Here is a 26,720-nt window from a genome sequence, read left to right as displayed (position 1 = left end):
TAACATCTAGAGAAAAAAAAATTTGAAAAAAAATTGTTTATAACAAATTGACGAATATTTATTGTTAATAGTGTCATTTTTTTATAAGCTGTCATAAACTAAAAAAAACATTGAAATTGGTCTATTATTAAAGAAGATATTGCAAAGTACTACTGCACCACTCTTCATGCAAAAAGTTTTCAGTTAAGGTCGCTACGAAAATTATTATTTTTTAAAATATTCTAAAATTTTAACTCTATGTATAAATGAAATTTTTAAGTAGTAGGGTTGATAGATGTACTCACAAACTTTAAAATATTAATATTGATAAATAATCAAATTATGAATTTTTAAACTTGGAAAAGCTATCTCGGCAAAAAATGGATCTAGAATTTTTTTTTCCTTTGTAAGTGTGCCAAAAACTACCAAGAACACGAATATCGAAAAATAATATCAAAATTTTTAATCCCGGTGATGTTATTAAAAAAACAAGTTTTAAACAAATTACACCAATTTTCAAACGCCATTTTGAAGGGGTGTTTAATTAAAATTTTAATTTGTCAATACATTTATCGGAAATATACATAAAGACAAAGAAAACGAGACCTCTAAAACTTCTATGCTCTATCGGAAACAACCGCGTTTTTGCATTTGAAAAAATGGTAATTTTTTATAAACAAATTAAATATCTCATAAACTACTCAATATTTATCAACCAATTTTTTTGTCGATTTATAGCGATATTATAGCGTAACTTTTTCTGCAAAACATAGTATTTTATATTGCTTATTTATATTGCCAATAATATTTTTTTTGGAAATTTGTTTTTCAATTTTGATTTACAATTATTTAAATAAATTAAGGGTCAAAATTAATTTTGTAAGTCTCGTATAAAAGACTGTTTCTTCATCTTTGCAGAAAAAAATTGTAAAATCCTTAATAAAAACAATAATTGCCGCAGCAGTTAGAAAAGTAAATTTCGTGCCAAAATTAGCAATTTTTAATTATTTAAACAATGATCCCCTCATATGAATCATATACTTTCTTGAAAATATCTTTTGTTTTGACCTAAACTTTGATATAAAATTTATTCCAACCTGTACGGAATTACATTTTGATTTTATTTTATTTTATTGGGCTACAAACTTTGGAGACCAAATTATTACTTGACAATCACAAATTTAAGGTTAGAGTTTTTATTGGTAATCTATTAACTACTAATAGGTCGTATTATAAACTCCAACACTTGGACTTATTTTTGCCTTTCTCTACTAGGTGGCCGTAGTAGCAACGCATTTCCATTTAAAAGATATTTTAAGGTGACCACTGTGCCCATATGTCCACTCTGCCCCGGTCTTTCCTATCTCTATATAAAGCCAGGGTAGTCGGGTAGTCCCAAAAAAATGCAGTGTCAAGCAACCAACGCCAATACAAGCCCACGCCCACTAGCCATAAGCGAGGCTAAATGGAAATATTTACAAACAATGTGCATAGGTTTTGCCCATAGTACTTACTATACCATAAATTTTATATCAACCTTTAAAAACTAGCAAAACTATTTGGAACAATAGCTGAGGAAAGCGATACTGATAAAGAATAAATGCGGAGTTATGTTATTTCACTTTTTCAGTTATTTTTTCACCCATTTTGAAAAAACGTGAAAACATTGAATTATCCATGTCCGTCTGTTCCAGGGACTTTGTAAACACAACTCCGTCATTATATCAGATAGAATGACAAGTTAGGTGTGAAATAAAAGCTTATAACCCCAGGATGGTATTCAGAGCCTATTTTACTTCAAATCAGACCCGAGGCACTACACTATTTTCGGGTCCCTAAATATGATTTAATAATAATAAAAATAACTTTTTTGAATGAATTAATTATTTAGTAAAAATACAGTTGCATCAGAAATTTAAATTTTTATTAACAATATATAAAATTTATATTTAAACAATTAAGCATTGTTTAAATACAATATGTCGCATTTAAGATGAAGACAGTTCTATATGTCGGCTATCAAAATAAATACAGATTTGAAGTTTTGTACAGTCATGCAGGTTGAAGTTTCACATTTTTTAAGATACTCAACCGAAATTTAAATTTTAATCGCGGCCTACTGCGAATCCCAAACCGGGTAAGTTTTGCTTCGCATTAGAGATATCGGAAAAAGTTATTTGAAAAAGTACTTCCAAATGTTATTCTAACACCACATACCAAATTGCATGACAAAATTCGCACTTTTAGTTTTTTTCAGTATTTGTAGCCAGGACCATAAAATTCGTCTTTCCCGAGATGCATCTCGGGCCAACCAATTTTAACTTTTAGGCTCCAGACTACAATTAATGAAAAAACTAAAAGTGCGAATTGTGCCATCAAATTTGGTATGTGGGGTTAGAATAATATTTGGAACATCTTTTTCAAATAACGTTTTCCGATATCTGAGTATCTTAAAAAATATGAACATTCAACCTGTATGGCTGTGCAAAACTTCAAATCTGTATTTATTTTGTTAGCCAAAATATAGGGCTGTCTTCTCTTGACTAACGTACCAATTGATGAAATATGTTCAGGAGATCGCTCATGTTGAATAACTATCCTGCTGATGTTTTTCCAGTAATTATATCCATCTGAAGTTAGAAAAACAATAATTTTCGTGAAAATCAGTTTACAAACGAAACCATAAACACAACTACATTTAGGACTGTACACTAACCACTCGCGAAAAATTTTCCCCATTAGCTTTCATTTTATAAAAAATCGCACTTTGCAAATTAGACCAGTAAGAATCTGCGAAAAAACGTCTATTTTTGGATGTGAGAGGTGGCATTCGGATTTTTGCAGATAAAGTTAGGTGACACATTCAGTAATTGTATTATTATGTTTATTGTTGACATGTAACGACACACACATTAGCTTTTATATTTTATTAAGTATTATTCAGTATCTCTTTACAACGTGTTCATCTTCTAACCTATCTATGTTCTAACCTAACCTAGTCAACTTGTTAACAGCTGATCTGTATGAGATCCCTGCCTTCACGCCTAGTGTTGCCAACCAACCTAAGCTATATCATACATCTCCCTTTTTACTCCCTAAATCTAGAAGGCTTGATTATTCTCCTACCTGATCTAGTTTGAAGTGGAATATCATTTTCACTACTATCACTTGAACTGTTAATATTATTATGGAAATTGTTATCAAGTTTGTCTGGTGATGTATTAGATATATTTTTAGAAGATTGATTAGAAGGTTCTCTAGCAGGTAATTCTAAACTAGGATGAAATTCAGTATGAATATTAAAAGGATGTGGAGAAGATTTTATAAATGATGAGTTTCTTCTATATACGTTATTTTCAAAATCCTTTACAATATAGGACCTGGGACTCTCATGTGTGTCTACAATTTCTGCAGGCACCCAGACCCTGTCTTTCTTAAGCATTACACTTTGTCTCTTATAAAACCCATCTCTTTCCTTTGCCTGTCTATCATGATAATATTTCCTCTCTGCCCTCTTTTTTCTTATTTCATTTTTTTCCACTGTAGGTTTCTCTTCTAAAATTTTACTGCATACTGGTAATGTTGTTCTTAACAGTCTATTATTCAACAATTCTGATGGAGAAATATTTAGTCCTGATAACGGCGAGGTCCTATATTCTAAGAGTGCCAGCTGCACATCATTACCAGAGTCATTACATTTTTTTAATATGCCCTTACAGATTCCTACAGCTCGTTCGGCCAGTCCATTGGACCTTGGATATAACGGACTAGAGGTGATTAGGTTTATATTCCAACTTTCACAAAATTTTCTAAACTCACAGCTGCCAAATGGCATATTATCTGCAACAAGACTGCTAGGAATGCCATGAGTTGAGAACAGATTTCTGAGTTTATCACTTACTTCCTTGGCTGTTTTACATTCCAATGGAATTAATTCAAGCCAATTGCTGTAGTAGTCGACAACAGTTAAATAATCATGGCCTGCATAGTTAAATATATCTGCAGCTACTTTTGCAAACGGTATGTCTGGTCTTTCATGTTGCAATAATGGTTCTTTTTGCATGTTGCGACTATATTTTAGGCAAGTTTTGCATTTAGAAACAAATTGTTCTACATCAGAAGCTAGCTGCGGCCAATAAAATATTTTTCTAGCTCTAGATTTGGTCTTTTCTATACCAAAATGTCCTACATGTAATTTTGTTAACATTAGAGATCTTAACTTAAATGGTACAACCAGTTTAAAATTATTATATAGAAGATTACCAGATACATGCAAGTTATTCCTGATTTTGTAATACACTCCAAGTTCTGGACTTATTTTCACCTTTTCTGGCCATCCATTCTCACAATAAGCTATTACTTGCTTTAAATTTACGTCTTCACCTGTTGCATCTTTTAGTTCACTCATCCTCGCTTGGGAAATAGGTAATTCAATTTCTACGGAGTGAACAATGTCTAACATGTCTGGATCGTCTTTTACTTTATTTTTAACGAAAAACCTGGAAAGTAAGTCTGCTATGTACATATATTTTCCAGGCAAGTAGGTTATTATGTAGTTATATTTAAGCAATTTTAATTTTAGTCTTTGTAATCTATTGGTAAGTTTACAAATATCTTTTATGTCTATGCTTACAAGTGGCTTATGGTAACTTTTTACACAAATTCTATTACCATATATAAAATGATGAAACTTGCTTAGACAAAAGTATATTGCAAGATATTCTTTCTCTATCTGTGCCCACTTTATCTCTGTTTCTGTTAAGCTACGAGAACAGAATGCTACTGGTTTTCCATTCTGCAACAAACATCCACCAATACCATTTTGACTAGCATCGGTTTGAACCTCTATGGGTAAATTTTTATCAAAGATCTGTAAAGTAGGTATTTTAGCTATTAAGTTTTTTATTTTTGACAAACACTCTGTATGATCATCAGTCCATAACCATTGAACATTATTTTTTATTAGATTTCTTAGCGGTGTAAGAATATCTGAAAGATTAGGCAGATACTTAGTTAAATAATTTATCATTCCTAAAATTTTTAAGAGTTCATTTTTATTTTTAGGTTCCTCAAGCTGTACTATGGCCTGAACATATTCTGGGTCTGGTTTAACTCCACTTTCAGAAAATATTTTGCCTACATAACTAACCTCTTTTACTTTGAATTGTACTTTTTTATCATTAAATTTTATGCCATTCTGTCTAGTTCTTTCTATTACTTCAGCAAGAATCTTATCATGTTCTGCTTCATTTTCACCTGGAATAATAAAATCATCAAAATAGATACCTACAGGCAAGTCCCCAAATATCTTTTGATTCACTCTTTGGAAGACTTCTGGGCTGACATTTAACCCAAATGGAAGTCTTTTAAAGGCATATTTCCCAAATGGTGTTATAAATGTACAATATTTTGTACTCTCTCGATCCAACGGAATATGGTAAAATCCTTCCTTTAAATCTAAAACAGTGAAGACTTTCTTTCCCCTTAACTTTGACCCTAACTCGTCTACGGTAGGTATAGGGAATTGATCAGAACAAACATATTTATTTAGGTGTAAAGGATCTAAACATAACCTTAACTTACCATCATTTTTTTCTACAATTACTAGATTATTAACCCATTCTGTCGGTTCATCCATTTTAACTATTATATCCCTATTTTCAAGGTCATCAAGGGCTAATTTTAGTTTTGGTTTTATTGTCTCTGGTACCCTTCTACAAGGACTTACTACCGGATTAGCGTTATTTTTTAAAATAATCTTATATTTGAAGGGTACTTTACCAGTGCCTCCAAAAAATCTTTGTTATGAGTTATAAACTTACTGCATTCACTTTGATTATCATTATTTATCTCATCTACCTTTTTTATCAAACCTAACTTTACACATGCATTAAGGCCTAAAATTGGCATACTGTCGACATCGACCAAAACAAACTTGATATCATAGAATTTACCTTTTATTAAGCATTTTAATATTACTTGACCTATGGTATTTAATTTGTTGTTACCATATGTCATTAAGGGAGATTCATTTTTTGTTATTTTTGCAATATCATTTACATTTAAACCCTCAAATTTTTTTAAAGGCAAGCAGTTACAATTTGCACCAGTATCTAATTTAAAACTAATAGTTTTATCATTGATAACAACTCTAGTTGTCCACAAGTTGACTTGATTATTTTTACAATTTATATTATCTAATAGTAAAATACTGTCTATATATGGTTTATCACCTACAGTTGTGTCATAACTATCATGTGTAACATCGTAGACTTTTTGATTAGTACTAGCAGACCTAGAGTAGGTTGCTCCTGCATTAGTTAAATTAGAAAACTTGCATCCTACCTGGAAATGATTTGGTCTATTACATCTTTTGCATGTTTTACCATAAGCTGGGCAGCTTCTTGGACCATGTCGTCTCCCACATTTGAAACAATTGTACTCTTGATTGTTAGATATATTACCATTATCTGCACCTGCATTCCTTATATTACCATCTTTAAAGCTATTATTTCCTCTACTTCTTAAACTGTTAACTTCCATTTCTTTTCTAAGGTCCTTCAGTTGAAACTTACTTGCTTCCGCTGTTCTACAGTGAGTCTCGGCTTGAGTCAACGTCAAATTTGGAACTCTTAATAATCTCTCTTGCATTGTCTGGTCTCTAATGCCACTAACTATTTTATCTCGGACTAGTGAATCTTCTAGTGTTCCAAAATTACACAGCTTTGCTAACATTTTAATATCTGTCAGGAACCTATCAAATTCTTCGTCTTCACCTTGACTTCTGTTAAAAAACTTATATCTGTCATATGTTTCGTTCCGAAGTGGCTTGCAATACTCCTCAAACGCCTGTATTACTTTATTATAATTTTTTCCATCGTCACCAACAAATTTTAATGTCCTGAAAATGTCTTGAGCTTCTTCACCAGCTAAATTCAAGAAAATTGCAATTAATGTTTCATTATCTTTATTGCACAAGCCAGTTGCCGTTAAATAAATAGAAAAACTATTAATAAATTTCTCGTAATTTTGACTGGTATGCTGGTCGAACACAATGCTTTTTGGGGCCTTGGCAGACTCCATTTTATAGGTCTCTTACAACTGGATTCTTATTTGGGGTTCTTATAAACCTGACACCATGTATTATTATGTTTATTGTTGACATGTAACGACACACACATTAGCTTTTATATTTTATTAAGTATTATTCAGTATCTCTTTACAACGTGTTCATCTTCTAACCTATCTATGTTCTAACCTAACCTAGTCAACTTGTTGACAGCTGATCTGTATGAGATCCCTGCCTTCACGCCTAGTGTTGCCAACCAACCTAAGCTATATCATACAGTAATAATAATTCACTGCTCCTTCTCAAATATGCCCGGAACATTAATAAAAAAATTTAAATATTTAAAAATTTCGAAAAACATCGATTTTTTTCTGCTTTCTTTGCTTATAACTTTAAAATGATTCGTTTTAGAACAAAGTCGTAAAAAATAAAATAAAGATAATTGAATTTTGTATAATATACGACTGGTAAAAAATGTCTGAAGGTATTACCTTTTCTGCAATATAGCAATAAATACAAAATAAGGGGGCAAAATAAGTCTGTTGCTATTCAATATTTATTAACCACTTTGGTGGCACTTAGAACCTTAGTAATTCGCTTAGGAAATTCTTTGTAACAAACTTGAATCGTGTACCAAATTTCATTAAAATCGACCTAATAAATTTTGCATAATAAATTTGCAATCTAAATATTTTTAAAGAAAGTTCAAATTTTTTAAAATCTTTCTGAACAAAAAGTAGACCATTTAGAAGTTGTCTAATTTTTTTACATATAAAGAGGTGCTCTGCCTATCTAATACACTTTACAGAATTAAAATCGGATTATTAAGGGGCAATATTTTAAATTTATAAACAATTTTTTGGCTTATAAACAAATAGCTTTGTTTAATACTAAAAAAATTAATTTTTAGCAATGCAAATAATTAAAACCGGTATAATTTGACTTAAACTTTCAAATGATGTGAGCAGAATTGCTATTTTATTTTTTAATCAAACGTTATTCGCGTTGAAAAATTGCAATTTCTCGATTTTTTGAAAGTTCCACCGCGTTTATCTCGAAAACTATGCATCCTACGAAAAAACTTGCAAGAACATTTTTTGCTTAGAATTACCCAAGAAATACAAAAAAAATGTTTTATTTTGCAAAAAATCGATTTTATGTAATTCCTCAAGTTCTTTGTTTATAACAATCTTATCGACATCCGGATCAACTGTTACCCAAAAAATTCGTGTTCTACGGGTCAAAATACATAAAAAAACTTGGGTAAGTCCATCTAAATAAAGGAGCCCGTAGCACCCCCTCCTGGCCACAGCACTAATTTGTTTATAAGCCAAAAATTTGTTTATAACTTTAAAACATTGCTGAGGCTGCTTAAATTATCCGATTTGAATTCTGTAAAGTGCATTAGATAGGTGGAGTACTTCTTTATATGTAAAAAATTGGCAAATATTTGTATGTTCTAGTTTTTGTTGTGCAAGATTTTAAAAATTTTAATTTTTTAGACAAAGTTTAGATTGCAAAATTATTACGCAAAATCTAGTCAATTCTAATGAAATTTGGTGTACGGTTTTAGCACATTACAAAAATTTTCTAAGCGAATTAGAAAGGTTCCAAATATAACCTAAGTGATGGAAAATCATTGAATAAGGACAGGCTTGTTTTGCCCCCTTATTTTATATTTATTGCTATTTTGAAGCAAGGGTGATAAATTAAGACATTTTTAACCAATCGCATCTGATAGAAAATTTAATTATCTTTGTTTTATTTCTATAGGACTTTGTTCTAAAATGAATAGTTTTTAAGTTATAAGCAAAAAGTGTAAAAAAACGAAATTTTTTGAAATTTTTAAATATTTTATTTTTTTTATTAATGTTCCGGGAATATTTGAGAACGAGCATAAATCAATTATTATTAACGAAGTTATCGCCTAACTTTATTCGCAAAAATCTGAATGCCACCTCTCACATCCACCTAAAAACAGATCCTTACTGGTCTAAATGCTTGGTTTTATTATTATCCAATTGTGTAACACATTCACTAATTTTATCAATACTGATTATCAATACAAATACTGATTCGGTCGATTATGTATAAAATTTGGTTGAAATTCCAGATTTAAATGTTTTGGCCAATCCCCTACATCGCTAGGAAAAGAGTTATTGACATTCTCGTTTTCTATAGGAGATGACGGAGATGTACTTGTGACAGGTGAAGTCGCTTGAAAATCAACCGTAGAGTTATCATTGATCATTTCCTGTTCGTAAAATGAAAGAATTTTAAAAATTTAGTTTGTTATTGCCATAAAAAAATTTTTGGTGAACTTTCCGGGTCCGTTAAAATGCGGGCCCGTGGCAGGAGCCTCACGGGCCTAGTAGTAAAATAGGCCCTGATGGTATTAAAGGTGAGAAAGTTGACCTTGGACTTTTGGTTTTAGAGTTGCAACCGGAACTACTGTTGTAAACACATTGGAAGAAAACATAGGACATAGAACAAAGTCCAATTATTGCTTGTTTCTAATCAGAATTTTGTCTAATCTAAAATCAGTTACTGTGTGCTATCTTGACAAAAAATATAAAAATTTATGTTATTTAAACTATCAAATACAACAAGTTTGTTCATGAAATTGTTTTTTTTTTAACACAAAAAATTGATATTTCTTTTTTTTTTCGCAAAAACCAAAATAAAGAATGTGCTCGTTTTTCAAAATACGAAAGCTTTCAAAATATAAATTTAGTTTACAAGTCAAACAGTAACTAATACATATTATACGCCAGCACTCTAATATAAGGGGTTTATTTTTAGTATTTATCCAAAATTTTTAATTGGAGTTATCCCTAAATTGCAAATTTGCAAATTGGTTATTTTGGTTTTGGAAGGACTACATTGTAAACTAAATTTAAAGGACAATAATTCGACAAATACATTATGTTTAAGACTATGAGAAGTACAACCTGTTTTACCATATCGACGCATTTTCTTCCTCTAATTACTTTTATTGTTTGCAGTTTCCAATGAAAATAATTATTCACTATCCAAACATATCAGTAACTCCTACCTTTGTCGACTATTCAAATGTTCTACTTAACCAGGCCAATAAAAACATGATAACCGTATTTAATCATACAGGTAAGAAATAAAACCTATCTAACAATAAAACACGAAAACGTTTGTTTTCTATACTTCCACAAAATTCATTATAACTAAGTGACTACAGCTGTTTCGGCGGAGTGCCTTTCTCAAGTGAAATAGTTTACATGCCATGCCACATTGTTTGATTTGCTTGTCTAGATAATGTTTAGAAGAAATGCGTTCAATGTGCTTCCCCGTTTAGGATTTTGTCCTCTTCAGGGTTTGAGGTGAATGTATTGTGTTGGCAGCAAAGCAAACAGTCCGAAAACCACACCGGGGCAAGCGCCGTGTCCTGGTGTTCTTGGATCCTGGGTTATGCCAGACGGTGTTGTCCAGAAGGCCAGAAGTCAACAGAGAAGAAAGTTTGATGGATTGTTGTTGGTTCCATAGACATTTACGTGTACTGTCCGTGCTTTGCTTTCGACCAAGCTCCCTAGAAACCATTGTACAACGACAGGCGAACCTGCGTCCCTCGTCGGCGGTCAGGAGGTGGCTTTGAGCGCAGCGTGGACAGTGAGCGTTCGAGTGGAGAAAATAGTTGCGGCTATTTTCTTGGGACGAACAGGTATAATTGTGCAATGAAGTTGGGAAACCGCAAAAAACCAACTTCTCCCTGTTCGGGGTAAGGAAGAGGAAATGTTAGAGGTGGGTACGGAAGGCTAACGGGGTAGCCTCAAGGATGTTTTCGTACTCTACCGGGAGTTCGTCAATGCATGTTTGCATTAGAGCGGACGGTACGTGAATCTTTTTGCGTTTGGGCTTTCGGTAGAGTACGTGGCCGGAAGATGAACAGGAACATTTGAGAGATTCTTGTGTGTCGGAAGGGGGGCCGTTGATTACTTTGATTGTGAAGTTCCTGTTCAGAGAGTTTATTCTCTCGGTGATTTTGGGGATGTTCGAGATGTTATGGATTTCGTTTGAGGGATATCGCCAGTGCTCATAGTTACATCTACGCAAGACTCTGCGCTCCGTCCTCAACAACCTCTCTTGTTTTTGTCTTGAGCAAAGAGAGTAGATACATGATTTGTACTCCATGACGGGTCGAATAAAGGTCTTGTAAGTGTGAATGAGAGTCTTCTTGTGTGTCTTGCCAATTTTTCCCGAGAGAGCGTTGAGAAGTCTGGCCCTGTTCCTTACCCTATCTAAAGTTGCCTTTAGATCTGCGTCCCAGTTGAGAGTCCTGGTAAACAGTACTCCCAAATAGTTCACAGTCGGGCTAACAACAAGCCTTTCTCCCAACAAACTCAGAGGATATTGGTCGTCTTCATTGCGAATGATTCTATTTGACACAGTAGGGGCGCGAAACACAATTGTTGTTGTTTTGTTCGCGTTGAGCGTGACTCTCCACTTACAACACCATTCGCCGACACCGTCCAACAGAGCCTGTGCTCTTCTGAAGAGGAGTCTTGGGTTGTATCGAGAGGTAGTTGAGAGCAGAGTCGTGTCGTCTGCATAGAGAAACAGCCGAGTACCTGGGATATTTTGGTTAGTGATGTCGCTGTTGTAGATGATGTACAACAGCGGCGCTAGGACTGAACCCTGGGGAACTCCAGCTTGTGGAGTGAAGGGGGTGGACTTTTGATCGCATATTTTCACTCTGACAGTACGGTTGTGGAGGTAGGAGTGTACAATTTTGGTAAATTGCAATGGAAGCCCGATGTCCAGAAGTTTCCGAACAAGCCCGTCGTGCCAGACCTGGTCGAAAGCCTTCTGCACATCCAGAAATGTGGCTATGGCGATAGAACCATCGTTGATGGTTTGAGTGACTTTGGTAGTGAAATCTATTAATGCATGTTTGGTAGATTTACCTGACTGGAATCCATATTGGAATTTTGGTATGATATTGTGGTTTTCGAGAAAGTTATTGAGCCTCTCCTTTAGGATTAGCTCAAGAACTTTACCCAGAGTATTGATTAATGAAATTGGTCTGTAGGATTCCACGTCGGTTGGGGGTTTGCCTTTTTTCAAAAGCATGATGGTGTTGGCCACTTTCCAAGGAGTAGGAAAATGGCTGTTTTTGAGACATGCATTGAATATTTTAGTTAGAAGAGGGATGATACTCTCTGGAAGTTTTTTGAGGCACCTTCGGTTGATGCCATCAGGTCCGGGAGCGCTGTTTTTGCCGATTTGGCAAAAGCTCTCCGTTTCCCTGTCTGTGAGGGGGTCCATGATAGGATCATAGACTGGAATGTGGTGGTTGAGAGTAACATTTACAATGTATTCTGTGTTGAATTTAAATATGCGATCAAAGTTCGGGTTATCTGGCGTTTGAAAATTGTTTTGAAGCGAATTTTTGAATGCTTCGGCTTTCCCTTCTGGGGAATTGACTATGTGATTGTTGACCAACAGATGAGATGGTTGAGATAATTTTTGTTTTGTTAGGACTTTGAATTTTTGCCAGAATTTACCTCCGTCTCTGTAGTCCAGTTTTGAGGTAGTCTCTTCCCACCGGCGAGCCGTTAGGACAGATATCTCCCTCTTTATCCTGGCACAGATTCGGTTGTACTCTGTTTTGATTAGTGGGTTTCTGTTGGCCTTGTATTGACGTAGAAGACGTCGTTTTTGTTGAATTTTGGCAATGATGTATTGTGGAAGTGCCGGTGATGTATAAGTTATTTGTTTGAGTGGAATTGCGTGCGTGATCGCCTCAGTGATGAGGTTCTCGATATTGGTTGCACTGGTGTCGATACTATCGTTAGTATCGAGTTCGCCTAACATTGGGAGATTTTGTGTGATGAAGTTTTGGAATTCAGTCCAGTTAGCGTGACGATAGTCTCTTATAGATCTTGGAGGGTTTGGTTGTTTTGGAGTGAGAATGTCGGTGTCGACAAGAAGAGGTACGTGGTCTGACGTTATCGAATCGCCTATGTGGCATCTATCCCCGAACCGATCCAGAATGTTACTAGTAACTAGGATGTGGTCGATAATAGAGGCCCCATTGGCGTTCAAAAACGTGAATTCAGTGTTGGTGATTCTTGAAATGGGAAGGTCTAGTAGATAATCCGTGAGGCGGATGCCTTCTGGGTTTTGATGGTGATCACCAAACTGTGTATGTCTACAATTTAGGTCACCCATCAACACAGCCTTGCCGAGCCTCGAAAAGTACTCTAGCAAATGCCTGTTGAGTGGTTGACCCGGGTGTTTGTAGTAAGAGACTATCGTGAGGGTTTCGTTGTTGGGGATGTGCACGTCAATTGCCAGGAAGTCCACATCAGGTGGACGAAAATTTTGTGGGAATGTGTGTGTGTTGTGCGGTATTCCGTGTTTCACGAGAATACCATTCCCACGTGAAACCTGACAGCGGCTTCGATGGATGATCGAATATCCTGCGAAGTGTGGATCGTTTTTCGACAGAGTATCTGTGAGTGCGAGGATCTGGATGTTATGCTTCGACAGGATATTCTTGATGAGGGGTCTCTTTTTGGAGAGACCCTGACAGTTGACTGTGCCTAGGGTGAAATCCATAAAGGGAGGGTGTTTAGTGGTTGGAGCGGAATGTCACCGTGACATTGCTCCCGTACCCGTGGACCACTGTCGAGTGGTCGTAGACTTGGCTAATCAGATTAGCCGTGATTGCAGCGATATGCTCACGAAGTTCAGGCAACAAGTTAAGCAACAGAGCGGTCTGAATAGACAAGATGTTTTTTGTTTCTGTAGGGAGTTCGAAAGGGGGGAATGATCTTTCGATCGTAAGTGGCTGAATTTCATGTTGGGCGGAGGGGATGGTGTGTCTTTGAGGACACTTGTTGGAATATGCGGGGTGGTCACCGCCGCAATTCGGGCATTTTGGTTCCTGCTGTTTGGTGCAGGCGCTGGATTTATGGTTGCCGCCGCAGTGGGGGCAGACGAATGCTTTTTGTGGGCATTCGTCGATGGAATGTCCGTTGATGCAGCATTTGCTGCAATATTTTGGAGTGGGTATTGTAGGGTCGGAGCCATGAGGGAGTTCGGCATTATAGATCTCGCCATCTAGAGTTATGCCTCGGCTCAGTGCTGACGTGAATTTTTCCAAGGATTTGGTCACCACCTTGATCACTTTGGAGTCCTTGCCTGTTTTATAGGATTTGACTCTCCACAGTCTTTCGACTGGGAATTGCTGTTCTGTGAGCAAGTCGGTGACCTCCTGCTCGGAGTAATCCACGTCGATTCCAGTTATGCAGAGGAGATAGGTGGGCTCTTTTGCGGAAGTGTTTGCATTTCTGCTACGGCTATGGACCGTAACCATGGTTTGGCCAGTTGCTGTGTGGATTGCTTTCTCGATATCCCCTGCATTTATAGGATTAAAAAGTCGAAGATGTGCGATTCCATGTGAGAGGACTTTGCAAGAGTGAATTTTGTTGGACAAAAGAGTGGTGGCATTTATTTGCCGAAAGAAGGTACGTTTGTTACAAAGATCTTTTGGGAGATCTTTGATTAGATATTCGGACAGTGTGGGATCGTTTATGGCGTTGATGACGTTTTGATTTCTGGCTTGGGTTTTGGGGCGTGGATTGGCTGCGGCATTGGCGTAAGACATTTGTCTTATTTGTCTTCTTTGGAAGACGAAATCGTTCGGTTCAGGATTGTTTTCAGTGCTGATGGTTGCTTGTGGTTGAGAAGAGGGTTGCTGTTGAGAAGATTGTTGTTTCGGTTGTTTGGATGCTTGCTTTGACGGTTGAGTTGGGATTTTGGGTATGGCACCGTGAATATTCCGAGTGCTCTGTCGCTGAGGACCAGCCTGTGCTGGTGTTCTTAGAGGCGGAAAATCATTAGCATATCGCTGCAGAAGGGGGTTGGAGGCATCGTCCTGCTCGATGCGAAGGTAGGCCTCGCGATACTTGTTGCGGACGATTTCCATCTCCGCGCTAAGCGTCTCGAGGTCCAGCTCCGCCGTGAGCCGGTTGTAACCTCTGGCTGGGGGTACAGTGCCTTCCTGATGTAAGGAAGAGAACTGGTTGGCAGTATTGGTGGCTGTAGTGGTGGTGGTGGTGGTGGCAACGCTTGTCGAGGTCGTCGTCCGAGGACGAAGCGACCGGGTGGAGCTGACTGACCTTACAGAAGAAGGCATTACAATTGGGTGAGGATGCAAGTCGAGCGATCGGAGGGCACCTCAGCCTCAAGGTGTTCTGGGGGGTAAACCCCAGGGATAAAGGTGGCTTGTCCACCCCTCCGTGCTTTTCCGGCGTAAGACAGTGACTATAATTACCTGATGGGTGCAGTTTACCATGCTGCTGGTGGGTCCCTCGTTGAAAGCCTTTTTCGCAGTTAGTTTGGCCCCCTTACTCGCACTTGTTCTTGTAACCGTATGTGAACACTAGGTAGAGTTCGGGGCGAGCGAACTCGCTCGAGCCCAGGGCCAGAGTATTCCTCTGAAACCCAGTAATCCGTCTACCTTTTTGGTTTACACGGCCAAGCGTCGTTGGTTTTTCACGCTGGTTCCAAACTAATAGCTTAGGGCTAACCGTGCGCCGCTTCTTCAGCACTTGGTGCTCTCAGGCTTCTCGCTGTTCGTCGGTAAGAGTGGGGTGTGCTAGCAGTGACCTTACTCTTCGACGTCCGGGACGAGAATGGAAATAGTTTACAATGTGTTTGCCTTTTTAAGTCTTCAACTGAAGAGGTTGAGGAGTGGGGAGCTGTTTGTCTCGAGTTGGTCATTCAGAATTATATCTGTATTTTTCAGTTTATTAATTTCCATAGATTCTAAAAAAGATAGCTTAAGGCCTTTATTTTGAATATGTAGAATTTGAAACTCTTCATTGAAAGAATGATTATGATCTAGAAGGTGAAGTGCGTATGTAGAAGTGTCTGTTTTTCTATTGTTGAATGCCCTTTTGTGTTCTGCTATCCGTTTGTCAAAAGTTCTGCCAGTTTGACCGATGTACGTTTTCGGACAGTCACCACAAGTTAATTTGTACACACCACTCTGTAGTTGCTTTCGGTAGCACAAACGGATAGCAGAACACAAAAGGGCATTCAACAATAGAAAAACAGACACTTCTACATACGCACTTCACCTTCTAGATCATAATCATTCTTTCAATGAAGAGTTTCAAATTCTACATATTCAAAATAAAGGCTATCTTTTTTAGAATCTATGGAAATTAATAAACTGAAAAATACAGATATAATTCTGAATGACCAACTCGAGACAAACAGCTCCCCACTCCTCAACCTCTTCAGTTGAAGACTTAAAAAGGCAAACACATTGTAAACTATTTCACTTGAGAAAGGCACTCCGCCGAAACAGCTGTAGTCACTTAGTTATAATAAATTTTGTGGAAGTATAGAAAACAAACGTTTTCGTGTTTTATTGTTAGATAAAATGAACTTCCATCAAGTAACGGTCGAATCCATCAATTAAATAAAACCTAGTTTATCATTTGTTTGTAGATTTCTTTGTCGTTGATGATATTTGCAAAATTGTAAAAAGTCTAAAAATAATAAGTATGTCTTCAAATTTTTAAGTCGAGATAAGTAATTATTATGGGCCATTCCACGAACATACGCCTGTTTTGGATTACTTCGACAACGAATATTTTACTGTGCAACATAAGAAGTACGAAAGTAAATGGCGCTAATAATTATTCCAATAAACAACAATTTAATTTGCAATTTACTTTTGTTCTTCTTATTTTGCACAGTAAAATATTCGTTGTCGAAATAATCCAAAACAGGCGTATGTTCGTGGAATAGGGTATACATGTATGAAAAACACTACTTCTTTGCAGGTCAAAATCTTAAATTGGTAATAAAGAAATAATACTTTTCACAAAAAAGTAATTTTATTTTAAATAATAATTTATTTTAAATAATAATAAATAAATAAAAATTATTTTAAATAGTTCAAAGCGTGCATAACAGTTTAATTAATGTCGCTAGTTATTATACAGGGACTTTCGTTAATATAATTGGAAATATTTTAACTGTAGATTCCTGGGCTTAAAATATTTAAGCCGATCTAGAGCTCTTTAAAAATGGCGTCTTGTAATTAGTTTTTTTGAATACCTCCAAAATACTTATATTTAGAAAAACGAAAACTGTTACGCCTATTTATCTTCAAGAGATAAATCGATTCCATCAATTTCTAGTCCTGGTCAAAGGCGTCCGTTTTGCGTAGTGCTACGATTATTTTATCTTATAACTTTTGTTTTTAACTTTTAAGCATTTTTGACACTGGATTATTAAATTTTGAGATCTTATAGTACTAAAAGGTACTCTTGCTTTTAAGTTCGTAAGATACACCCTTTTCTAGAAAAATCAATTTAAATTTTTTTTTTTCGATTTTTGAATACCTTTTTATTTACTAGAATACCTCACAATTTAATAATCCAGTGTCAAAAATGCTTAAAAGCTAAAGACAAAAAGTTATGAGATAAAATAACCGTTGCCCTACACAAAACGGACGCCTGTGGCCGGTACTAGAAATTTTCAATTTATGTAGTTTTATCTCTGGGAGTTAAATAAGCGTACCAGTTTTCGGTTTTCTAAATAGAAGTGTTCTGGAGGTATTTAAAAACAGACATACCCTGTTTTTAAACTAGGAAGATCAATTCAAATTTACCGCGCCGTAATGATTGTTTGTAACTGGTCCAACCTCACGCAAGTTTACTGCAAGTTTACTCCACTGTTATGAAATTTTAACATTATTGACATTTATGGAATTTAGTTAGTATTAGGATTTCACAGGTTAATTAAGTTATATCGGCGATTTTTGGTGTTATTCCTGCGTTATTCCTTTAATTTTTAGATTTTTAGTCTGCTTTTATATAAAAAAAGCAGTAGTTTTTAGCAACGTATTATATAATATATTATTTATGGATTACCGTCATGATCAACCACAAAAGAATTGATTTATTGATTTTTCTATTGACATTATTGGGTGTAAATCGGTCTTTTGAGTTTACTACTCCTGGTTTAAAAACAGGGTATAATTTCTGGACACCGTCTTCAAGAAATGCTTCCTAAGCTCCCTTTGGAAGCATTTTTGGACTAGGTGAATTGGGTTAAACAGTAGAGAAAAGTCACCAATTATGAAATACCATTTTGTTTTCGGGATATATAAAAATACCTTTATATAAAGAAAATGTACATAAATGATGACATGTCAAAAGAAGAGAAAGAAGTACAAATGAAAATTATTAAAATTGCTAAAGAAGAAAGAGACAGAGGTAATATTGTTAAAATAGATTTAAGAATGTTGTTAATTAATAATGTGTGGATTGTGGATCCAAAAGTGAATAAATGTGTCAAAATCAGTGGGCAATTAGATGTAATATAAGGTTCGAATTGTTTTCTAATGCACTGTGTCCGTTTCTTTTCAATCGACGATGATAAATATATGTTTGAAGTCGTGGAGTAAAAAATATAATTTTATTAACAGCTACTGAATTATTACGCTACAGCTGTTGGTTAGGTAAAACTTTATAATAGACTGCGACTCAGAATAGTCCCGAAAGCTAATTTATAATCTCACCAAAATGCTACGATTCATCAATAAGTTTATTGCCTTTTTGCATAGTAACAAACGTTTGAACTTTGAATTATTTGAAAGCTTAGAGCTACAATTTAATCGAGGAAACAATTACAACACTTGAAATACAATTAGAATAACAACTATTTGGCAATTTATCTACTTTACAAGAAGTTGAATGGACTCTAATAATTATTATTTTATTATTATTATATTTTATATTAATATATTTTATTTAATTTTATTACTTAGCTATTAATCAATATGTTTCACAATTATATACGGTGAAACTTTAAAACTTAAGGAAGTTAAGATTAGTGTGGGATTACAAATTAAGGGATTACTTTGTGATTAAACAATCAGTATATTCAGGGCCAGATTTTGTCATTCGGTATATTTTTTGTGTCACTGAACACGAATACTCAATCAGAACCGACTCCCGAAGCACCTGGTACCCAGGGTTACTGCTAAGATACGTCGTCTGGAGTTTAGAGGGTTTTCAGTACTAAATTGATACAAACAGATTAGTCATAGGGTTTTCTGAGGTTGCTGAACACGAATATGACATCATAACCGACCCTATGAGCATCTAGTGCCTAGGGTGACTGATATAGGTACACGTCATCTTCTGGAATTTTGAGCTTTCTAAACTAACACTAGATTGATGCAAATAGGTTACTTGGGGAATTTCTGGTCTGCTGAAGACGAAGACGCCATCAGAACCGATCTCCAAAAACCTAAAACCTTCGAAATTCCAGAAGGTGGCGTGCATTTCAGTCACCTTGGGCACTAGGTGCTCAGAGGGTCGTTTCGAATATTATATTCGTGTTCAGTAACCCCAAAAATCTCCGAATAATCTGTTTATATCAGTTTAGTACCGAAAACCCTCGAAATGAAGTACCTCAACGATGAGCCTAGGTACAAGGTGCTCAGGGGATCGGTTTTGATGACGTATCCGTCTTCAGAGATCCCAAAAACCCCCGAGTAACCTGTTTGCATCAATCAATTTATTGTCAAAATCCCCCTAATCTCCGGATGACGTGCCTTCACAGTAACCCTGGTTACCAGGTGCATCGGGGGAGTAGGTTATGATTGCGTATTCTTGTTCAGTGACTCCACAAACCGCCGGTATAACAAAATCTGGTCCATGATATGCTGATTTTGACATGTTAATGCAATTTTGGATGCATGTTATGCACTTTAAAATGCAATTATGCATTTCGTTCCATTTTTCTATTGTTTAGTTTTTCCCTGACGTCATCCTGAACAGAATGCCAAAAATTGCAGGTCTCTAGGTCCAGGGGTGAGAGCACGCCAAATAGAATTCTATTTTAGTGACGTCACGTTGCCTAGCAACCGTCGATTCTCCCATTGTGAAATTCGATTTTGTGACGTCAGCAAAATAGAATTCTATTTGGCGAGCTCTCACCCCTGCCTTTAAAAATCGATTTATTCCGATGTGTTTAGTGTTAATTGCCTTGTTCTAAGGTCATGAAAGCGGTCCCTGACTGCCTTTGATTATTAATAACTAATAATAAGATAAAAAATAATGGTAATCAGATTAACGCTAGTTCAATGGATACAATATTCTCAAATGAAAATAAATAATATGATTTTAAAAATAAAAACTGATTCAAGTTCATATCAAGTATTTTTAGAATTTAGCGATAAAAATCTCGGTCGTTTTAGAATTGGTTTTCTTTACAAGTACAAGGCCTGTTCAGTTAAGATCTATCTTTGGTTTAGAAAAAAATTATCGAATAAATCTAAAAATTACTCCAGGGAAATAAACAAGGAATATATCACCTTCGGGACACTGAAATATCCAGGTAGCTGACAACTATTTATTGTAGACCTATAGGATGAAAACCTACCTGTTTTCTGCCTACAGTTCGCGTCCGTTTTTTAATTATTAACAATTTAGTGCAAAAAACGTGATTATTTCGATTTTTTGCACTCCGATTAAAAGCTAAATAGTTGACATAAGAGCACAAAATTAAATTGTTTAGAACATTGAAAAACCTTCAAAACGCCGAGTTTTGAAAGTTAAGAAGGTAATTTGTTGCTTCGCAAACTGCAAATAAGTGAAAATCGTTATTTGTTAATAACTTTTACAAATACTAACTTAGAACTTTAATGTTTCACCCAAAGTTGGGAATGGGGTACTTAACAATCCCTCAAAATTTGAGACCGATCCATTAATTAGTTTAAAAGTTATTCTATTTGTTTATCCCAGAGACGTTTGTTTTGCAATAACATAAGACAGAAAATAATGATGACCTTTTTACATATTCGAAACATTGGTATTTTACACGAATTTTAAAAACGTAGTTCAAATGGGGACTAGTCGTGGAAAGTGAAGGGGGAGCTGGAAGCCGACAAATGCACGAGTTCAAAAACTAATAAAGCAACTTAAAACTGCTATCATTTTCTACATATCGGGATCTACTCAATGGAGTTTGATCTATCTTTTTTTAATTTGTATGTACTTTTTGTATACATTGCAGATATTCACTTTATCTTAACATTTATTAATTATTAAACAGTCTAATGTGTTTACACAATTTTTGAAAAATAATTTTTTCACAAAATTCCATTTTTTAGTCATACTGCCATTATTAATCAGAGAAATAGTTAAGGAATACTTTAATAAATAAATTTTCTTCGATAAATAATTATTAAACAAAAACAATTTATTTATTAAAGTGTACTTTAACTTTTTTTATGATCATTATTGATACTATGATAAAAAAATAGATTTTTGGAAAATAATTATTTTTCAAGAATTGTTTAAACAAATTAGACAGTTTATTAATTAATAAACTTATAAACAAATTGCATATTCGTAATGTTGTAATGTACCTACGTAGAGTTTTCATACAAATTAAAAAAAAGAAGATCAGAATCCATTGAGTAGATCCTGAAATAGAGAAAATTGTATTCTCCTTTTCATGAGCATTTTTCAGTGCGTAACAAATGATAGGAAAAGGGTAAGTCTGTGATAATACACATTTATGACATTTATTCTAACATGACATTTTAGTTAAATCTGACAGTTGTCACATTTTATTTTCAATTTGGAATACAAACAAATCAAATGTGTTTCTTGCATTTATAAAATGGTATTTTCTTTGATTTGTATAGTCTTATAAATTATACAGATTATATTTGTAATATTATTATCTAATTAAAAAAATTATTATTTTTATTATGGCGCCCTCTATCGACAACTAGAATAACTAGAATAAATATTATAAATGTCACCGACGTGCGTTTTTTTTCTGTCACATACAATTTAATGCGTTAGAAAGAAATCGAAAAACTGTGACGCACTGAAAGATGATCATGAGAAAAAGAATATGATGTAGTTTGAAATTGTTTTTCGGTGTTTGAACTCGATGGATTTCTAGGTCCCCCTAGTAACCATTTGAACTACATTTTTGAAAATTCGTAGAGGGCCCTGTGAAGGTACAATTTATTTATTAAAGTGTACTTTTAATTCAAATACGAAGACAATGTTAAAGTGTACTTTAACTTTTTCTATGATCATTATTGATACTATGATAAAAAAAATAGATTTTTGGAAAAGCAGTATTTTTCAAGAATTGTTTAAACACCTTAGGCAGTTTATTAATTAATAATATTATAATCAAATTGCATATTTGTAATATACGTAGAGTTTACGTACAAATTAAAAAACGGAAGATCAAAATCCATTGAGTAGATCCAGTGATACAGAAAATCGTATTATGTAGTTTGGAATTGCTTTTTCGGTATTTGAACTCGGTGGATTTCTAGGTTCCCTTAGTATTTTGAACTACATTTTTTTTAAATTCGTAGAGGGCCCTGTAAAGGTACAATGTTGTTCAAATATTTTAAAAAAAATACAAACCCTATTTTTTAAAATGATATCAATGAGATTTCTTAATTGTTGTAAACAAATTAGTTGTGAATAAAAAAAAACACATGGCTAATTTTGGCCCAAATGACCCTAGGCTAATTTTTTAATTGAAAATTCGTGTTATAATAGGTATAAATTTTTTGATGTATAAATAATTTTTTTCTACGGACATTTTTAAAGTTATTCTAAATGTTTATATACTACAAAATTTCAAAAATTTGACATTAGGATTTTTGACTATATTAAATAATTTTTTATCTTTTTTAATACCTTCTGATAGTATCAATCCTCTACTTTCATTTGGCATACGCAGAATTGCACTATCTTGATTATTTTCTGTCTTATGTTATTGCAAAACAAAGGTCTCTGGGATAAACAAATAGAATAAATTTAAACTAATTAATGGATCGGTCTCAAATCTTGAGGGTTTGTTAAGTAAGTCAATACCCAACTTTGGGTGAAACTCTAAAGTTCTAGGTTAAATATGGTAAAAGTTATTAAAAAATATATATATTTTCATTTATTTTGCAATTTGCGAAGCAACAAACTGACTTTTTAACATTTAAAAATCGGCATTTTGAACCTTTTTCACTTTTCTAAAAAATCAAATTTTGTAATTGTATGTCAACTGTTTATCTTTTTAATGTAGTACAAATAATACAAAAAAAGACGCGTTTTTGCACTAAATTGTTAATAATTAAAAAATGGACGCAAAATCTAGGCAGGAAACAGTTAGGTTTTCTTCCTATAGGTCTACAATATCTAAAAAAGTAGTCAGCTAAAACTTTTACCTGGATATTTCAGTGTCCTGAGAAAATTTTTATTTTTCTGGACTAAATAATTACCACTATAATTAAGGTACATATTCCGTTATTTAACCAGCCGATGTATACCTACCCTGCTTAAAGAATTCTTGTGGCCGTTGCTCGAAGAATTATTTTACGGCATTTTGTACTTCTTCGTCCAACTGAAAACAATTACCTTTCAACGCCTTTTTCAGTGTCGGTTAATCGAGATTATATATAACGTGGACTTTCCATTTTTTTTCGTTATAGATTTTGAATATTTCGTTGTAGATTAGAACAGTCATAATTTTAATACCACTAGCACCAGGGCAATAACATCATTTTCAAACATTTTTTTAACCACACATTGCTATGGTCCAAAATATCCAGACCAAATGATTTGTTTGAATAAGAATTACCTAACCTAATAAAATCAGGTCACAAAATCGCCCAGAATTTTTCAGAAATTTCCTTTATCATTTTTGAGAACGATTTCCGGAGTGGAAATCGAAACATAAATAATAATAATAATAGGTAATAATAAATAAATAATAATAATAATAGTTTTGGAGTGCTCATTAATGCTTATCAACACTAATTAATCATATTATTTCTAATCCGCAGGATATACCATCATTCCTAACTCAGGGAACCACTTATTTAATACCGAAGGATCAAAATAACACCTAAGATCCAGCAAAATACCGCCCAATTACTTGCCTTCCAACTTTGTATAAATTGGTCACATCCTGTGTAGCCCGGCGTATCTACCAACAATGTGCTCTGAACAATATCATAGAGCCTCAACAGAAAGGATGCGCTAAGGGTTCCATGGGTTGCAAAGAACAACTTATCATCGACTCAGTCATTTCTAATCAAGCATATTCCAAAAAGAGGAATCTATTTACTGCTTTTATTGATTACAAGAGGGCCTTTGATTCAGTGCCGCATAAATGGCTTATAGATATATTGAGAATATATAAAGTCGATGATAATATAGTGACCTTTTTACAACATATAATGACAGAGTGGAAAACCAGACTTCACCTTCAAATACCTGGTGAAAGTAACATCGAAACTGAAAATATCGTAATCAGCCGAGGCCTGTTTCAAGGAGATTCGTTGAGTCCTCTGTGGTTCTGTCTAGCTATGAACCCACTATCTCAGCTATTGAACTCCTCAGATGCAGGTTTTAGCATCAAAAATAACAACAATGTGGTGGCGAAGCTTAATCATTTATTGTACATGGATGATTTGAAATTAATGGCTTCCACTCGAAACCAACTCGACGAGATGCTAAAAACTGTAGAAACTTTTTCTAATGATATTAGTATGGACTTCGGACTAGATAAGTGCCGTATTTTAAATATAGTCAGAGGAAAAGTACAGCCCGGAGGATTCGATATGCAAAATGGCCAGAACATCGATGCCATGGGTGAAAACGATATGTATAAATATCTTGGAGTAAAGCAAGCGCGGAAAATTGACCATAAACAAATGAAAACAGAGATAACTACTGAGTTTATACGAAGGGTAAAACAGCTGCTTCGCTCACACCTTAACAGTAGAAATTTGTTTAAGGCACTAAACACCTACGCATGTTCCGCGCTTAGTTACTCATTTGGTATTGTTAAGTGGACAAAAACAGATATAGAAGCTCTTCAGCGAAAAGTTCGAACACACCTCACAAAGGCACAAAAACACCATCCTAAAAGTGCAGTAGAAAGAACAACATTACCACGGAATCTAGGAGGAAGAGGACTTATGGATATAGGTGACCAATTAGATAAACAAATTGCTAATTTAAGAACTTATTTTCAGATGCAGGCTGAGACATCTACTCTACATCGCGCTATCTGCGCAGTAGATGACACAACACCGATCAAACTGAGGGAACCAGAAATGCGCATAAACCACCTTACTAAGGACGAAAAAGTGCGCGCCTGGATGGGTAAACCTCTGCACGGGCGACATCCTAATGAGGTCAGCCAAGATTATGTCGACAATATAGCGTCGAACTACTGGTTGACATCAGGAAAGATGTTCCCTGAGACGGAGGGTTCATTACTGGCCATTCAGGATCAGGTTATACCAACCAGAAATTACCTGAAATATATCATCAAAGACCCTCATGTTCAAAACGACTGATGCCGATATGGATGTCAAGCCCAAGAAACCATCCAACATCTTACAGGGGGCTGCCAGGCATTTGCTGCAACTGAATACAAGGAACGGCATGACGCAGTGGGAAAAATTCTTCATCAAGAGATAGCTATCAAGCTGGGACTTCTCCAAACAGACCATCTCCCGTATTATCAATACGTCCCTGAGAGTATGCTTGAGGATGGCAACTTCAAGCTATACTGGGACCGCACTGTGCTCACAGACCAAACAGTGGCACATAATAGACCAGATCTCGTACTAGTTAATAAAGTAACAAGACAAACAACACTAATTGATGTGGCGATACCTAACAACAATAATCTACGTAGTAAATTTACTGAAAAGATCACCAAGTACAGAGATCTAGAAATTCAAATACGAAGGCAATGGAGAATGCAAAGTACCCAGACGATACCGATTATTATGTCTACTACTGGAGTCATTCCGAAGACCCTCCTCGAAAGCATAAAAAAGCTGGGTCTGAATGAACATCTTTATAAGACCATGCAGAAAGCTGTACTACCCGCGACGGCCAGATGCGTACGAAAATTTCTGGGAGATACACCTGCATTACAAGTCACCTAGGGCTCGATAACACGGAAAGAGTCCCACCAGAGCTCAATCCTTTTGATTCCGTAGGTATCTGGGATGAGTCAATTTTCCTCTTAGAGGGAGTGTGAGCCGTATGGCTAAATCTGGATAATAATAGGTATAATATAGCGTCGAACTATTGGTTGACATCAGGAAAGATGTTCCCTGAAACGGAGGGTTCATTACTGGCCATTCAAGATCAGGTTATACCAACCAGGAATTACCTGAAATATATCGTCAAAGACCCTCAGGTTCAAAACGACAGATGCCGATATGGATGTCAAGCCCAAGAAACCATCCAACATCTTACAGGGGGCTGCCAGGCATTTGCTGCAACTGAATACAAGGAACGGCATGACGCAGTAGGAAAAATCCTTCATCAAGAGATAGCTATCAAGCTGGGACTTCTCCAAACGGACCATCTTCCGTATTATCAATACGTCCCTGAGAGTATGCTTGAGGATGGCAACTACAAGCTATACTGGGACCGCACTGTGCTCACAGACCAAACAGTGGCATATAATAGACCAGATCTAGTACTAGATTAATAAATTAACAAGAAAACAACACTAATTGATGTGGCGATACCTAACAACAATAATCTACGTAGTAAATTTACTGAAAAGATCGCCAAATACAGAGATATGGAAATTC

At 35.2% G+C, this 26,720-nt stretch overlaps 1 protein-coding gene across 2 annotated transcripts in view; it reads left to right on the top strand.

Moving 5' to 3' along the window:
* LOC114329172 (uncharacterized) overlaps positions 1–26,720 on the top strand; it is a 245,730-nt gene that overhangs the window by 201,458 nt on the left and 17,552 nt on the right. For both annotated transcript variants that reach the window (XM_050642944.1, XM_050642943.1), the window contains exon 24: positions 10,054–10,174. In XM_050642944.1, the coding sequence (XP_050498901.1) occupies positions 10,054–10,174 (121 nt within the window). The remainder of the gene's footprint in view (positions 1–10,053; positions 10,175–26,720) is intronic.

This window comes from Diabrotica virgifera, chromosome 2, assembly GCF_917563875.1.
Source record: "Diabrotica virgifera virgifera chromosome 2, PGI_DIABVI_V3a".
NCBI lineage: Eukaryota > Metazoa > Arthropoda > Insecta > Coleoptera > Chrysomelidae > Diabrotica > Diabrotica virgifera.
Note: the sequence above shows the minus strand (reverse complement) of the source record. Positions and strands in the feature narration are given on the sequence as shown.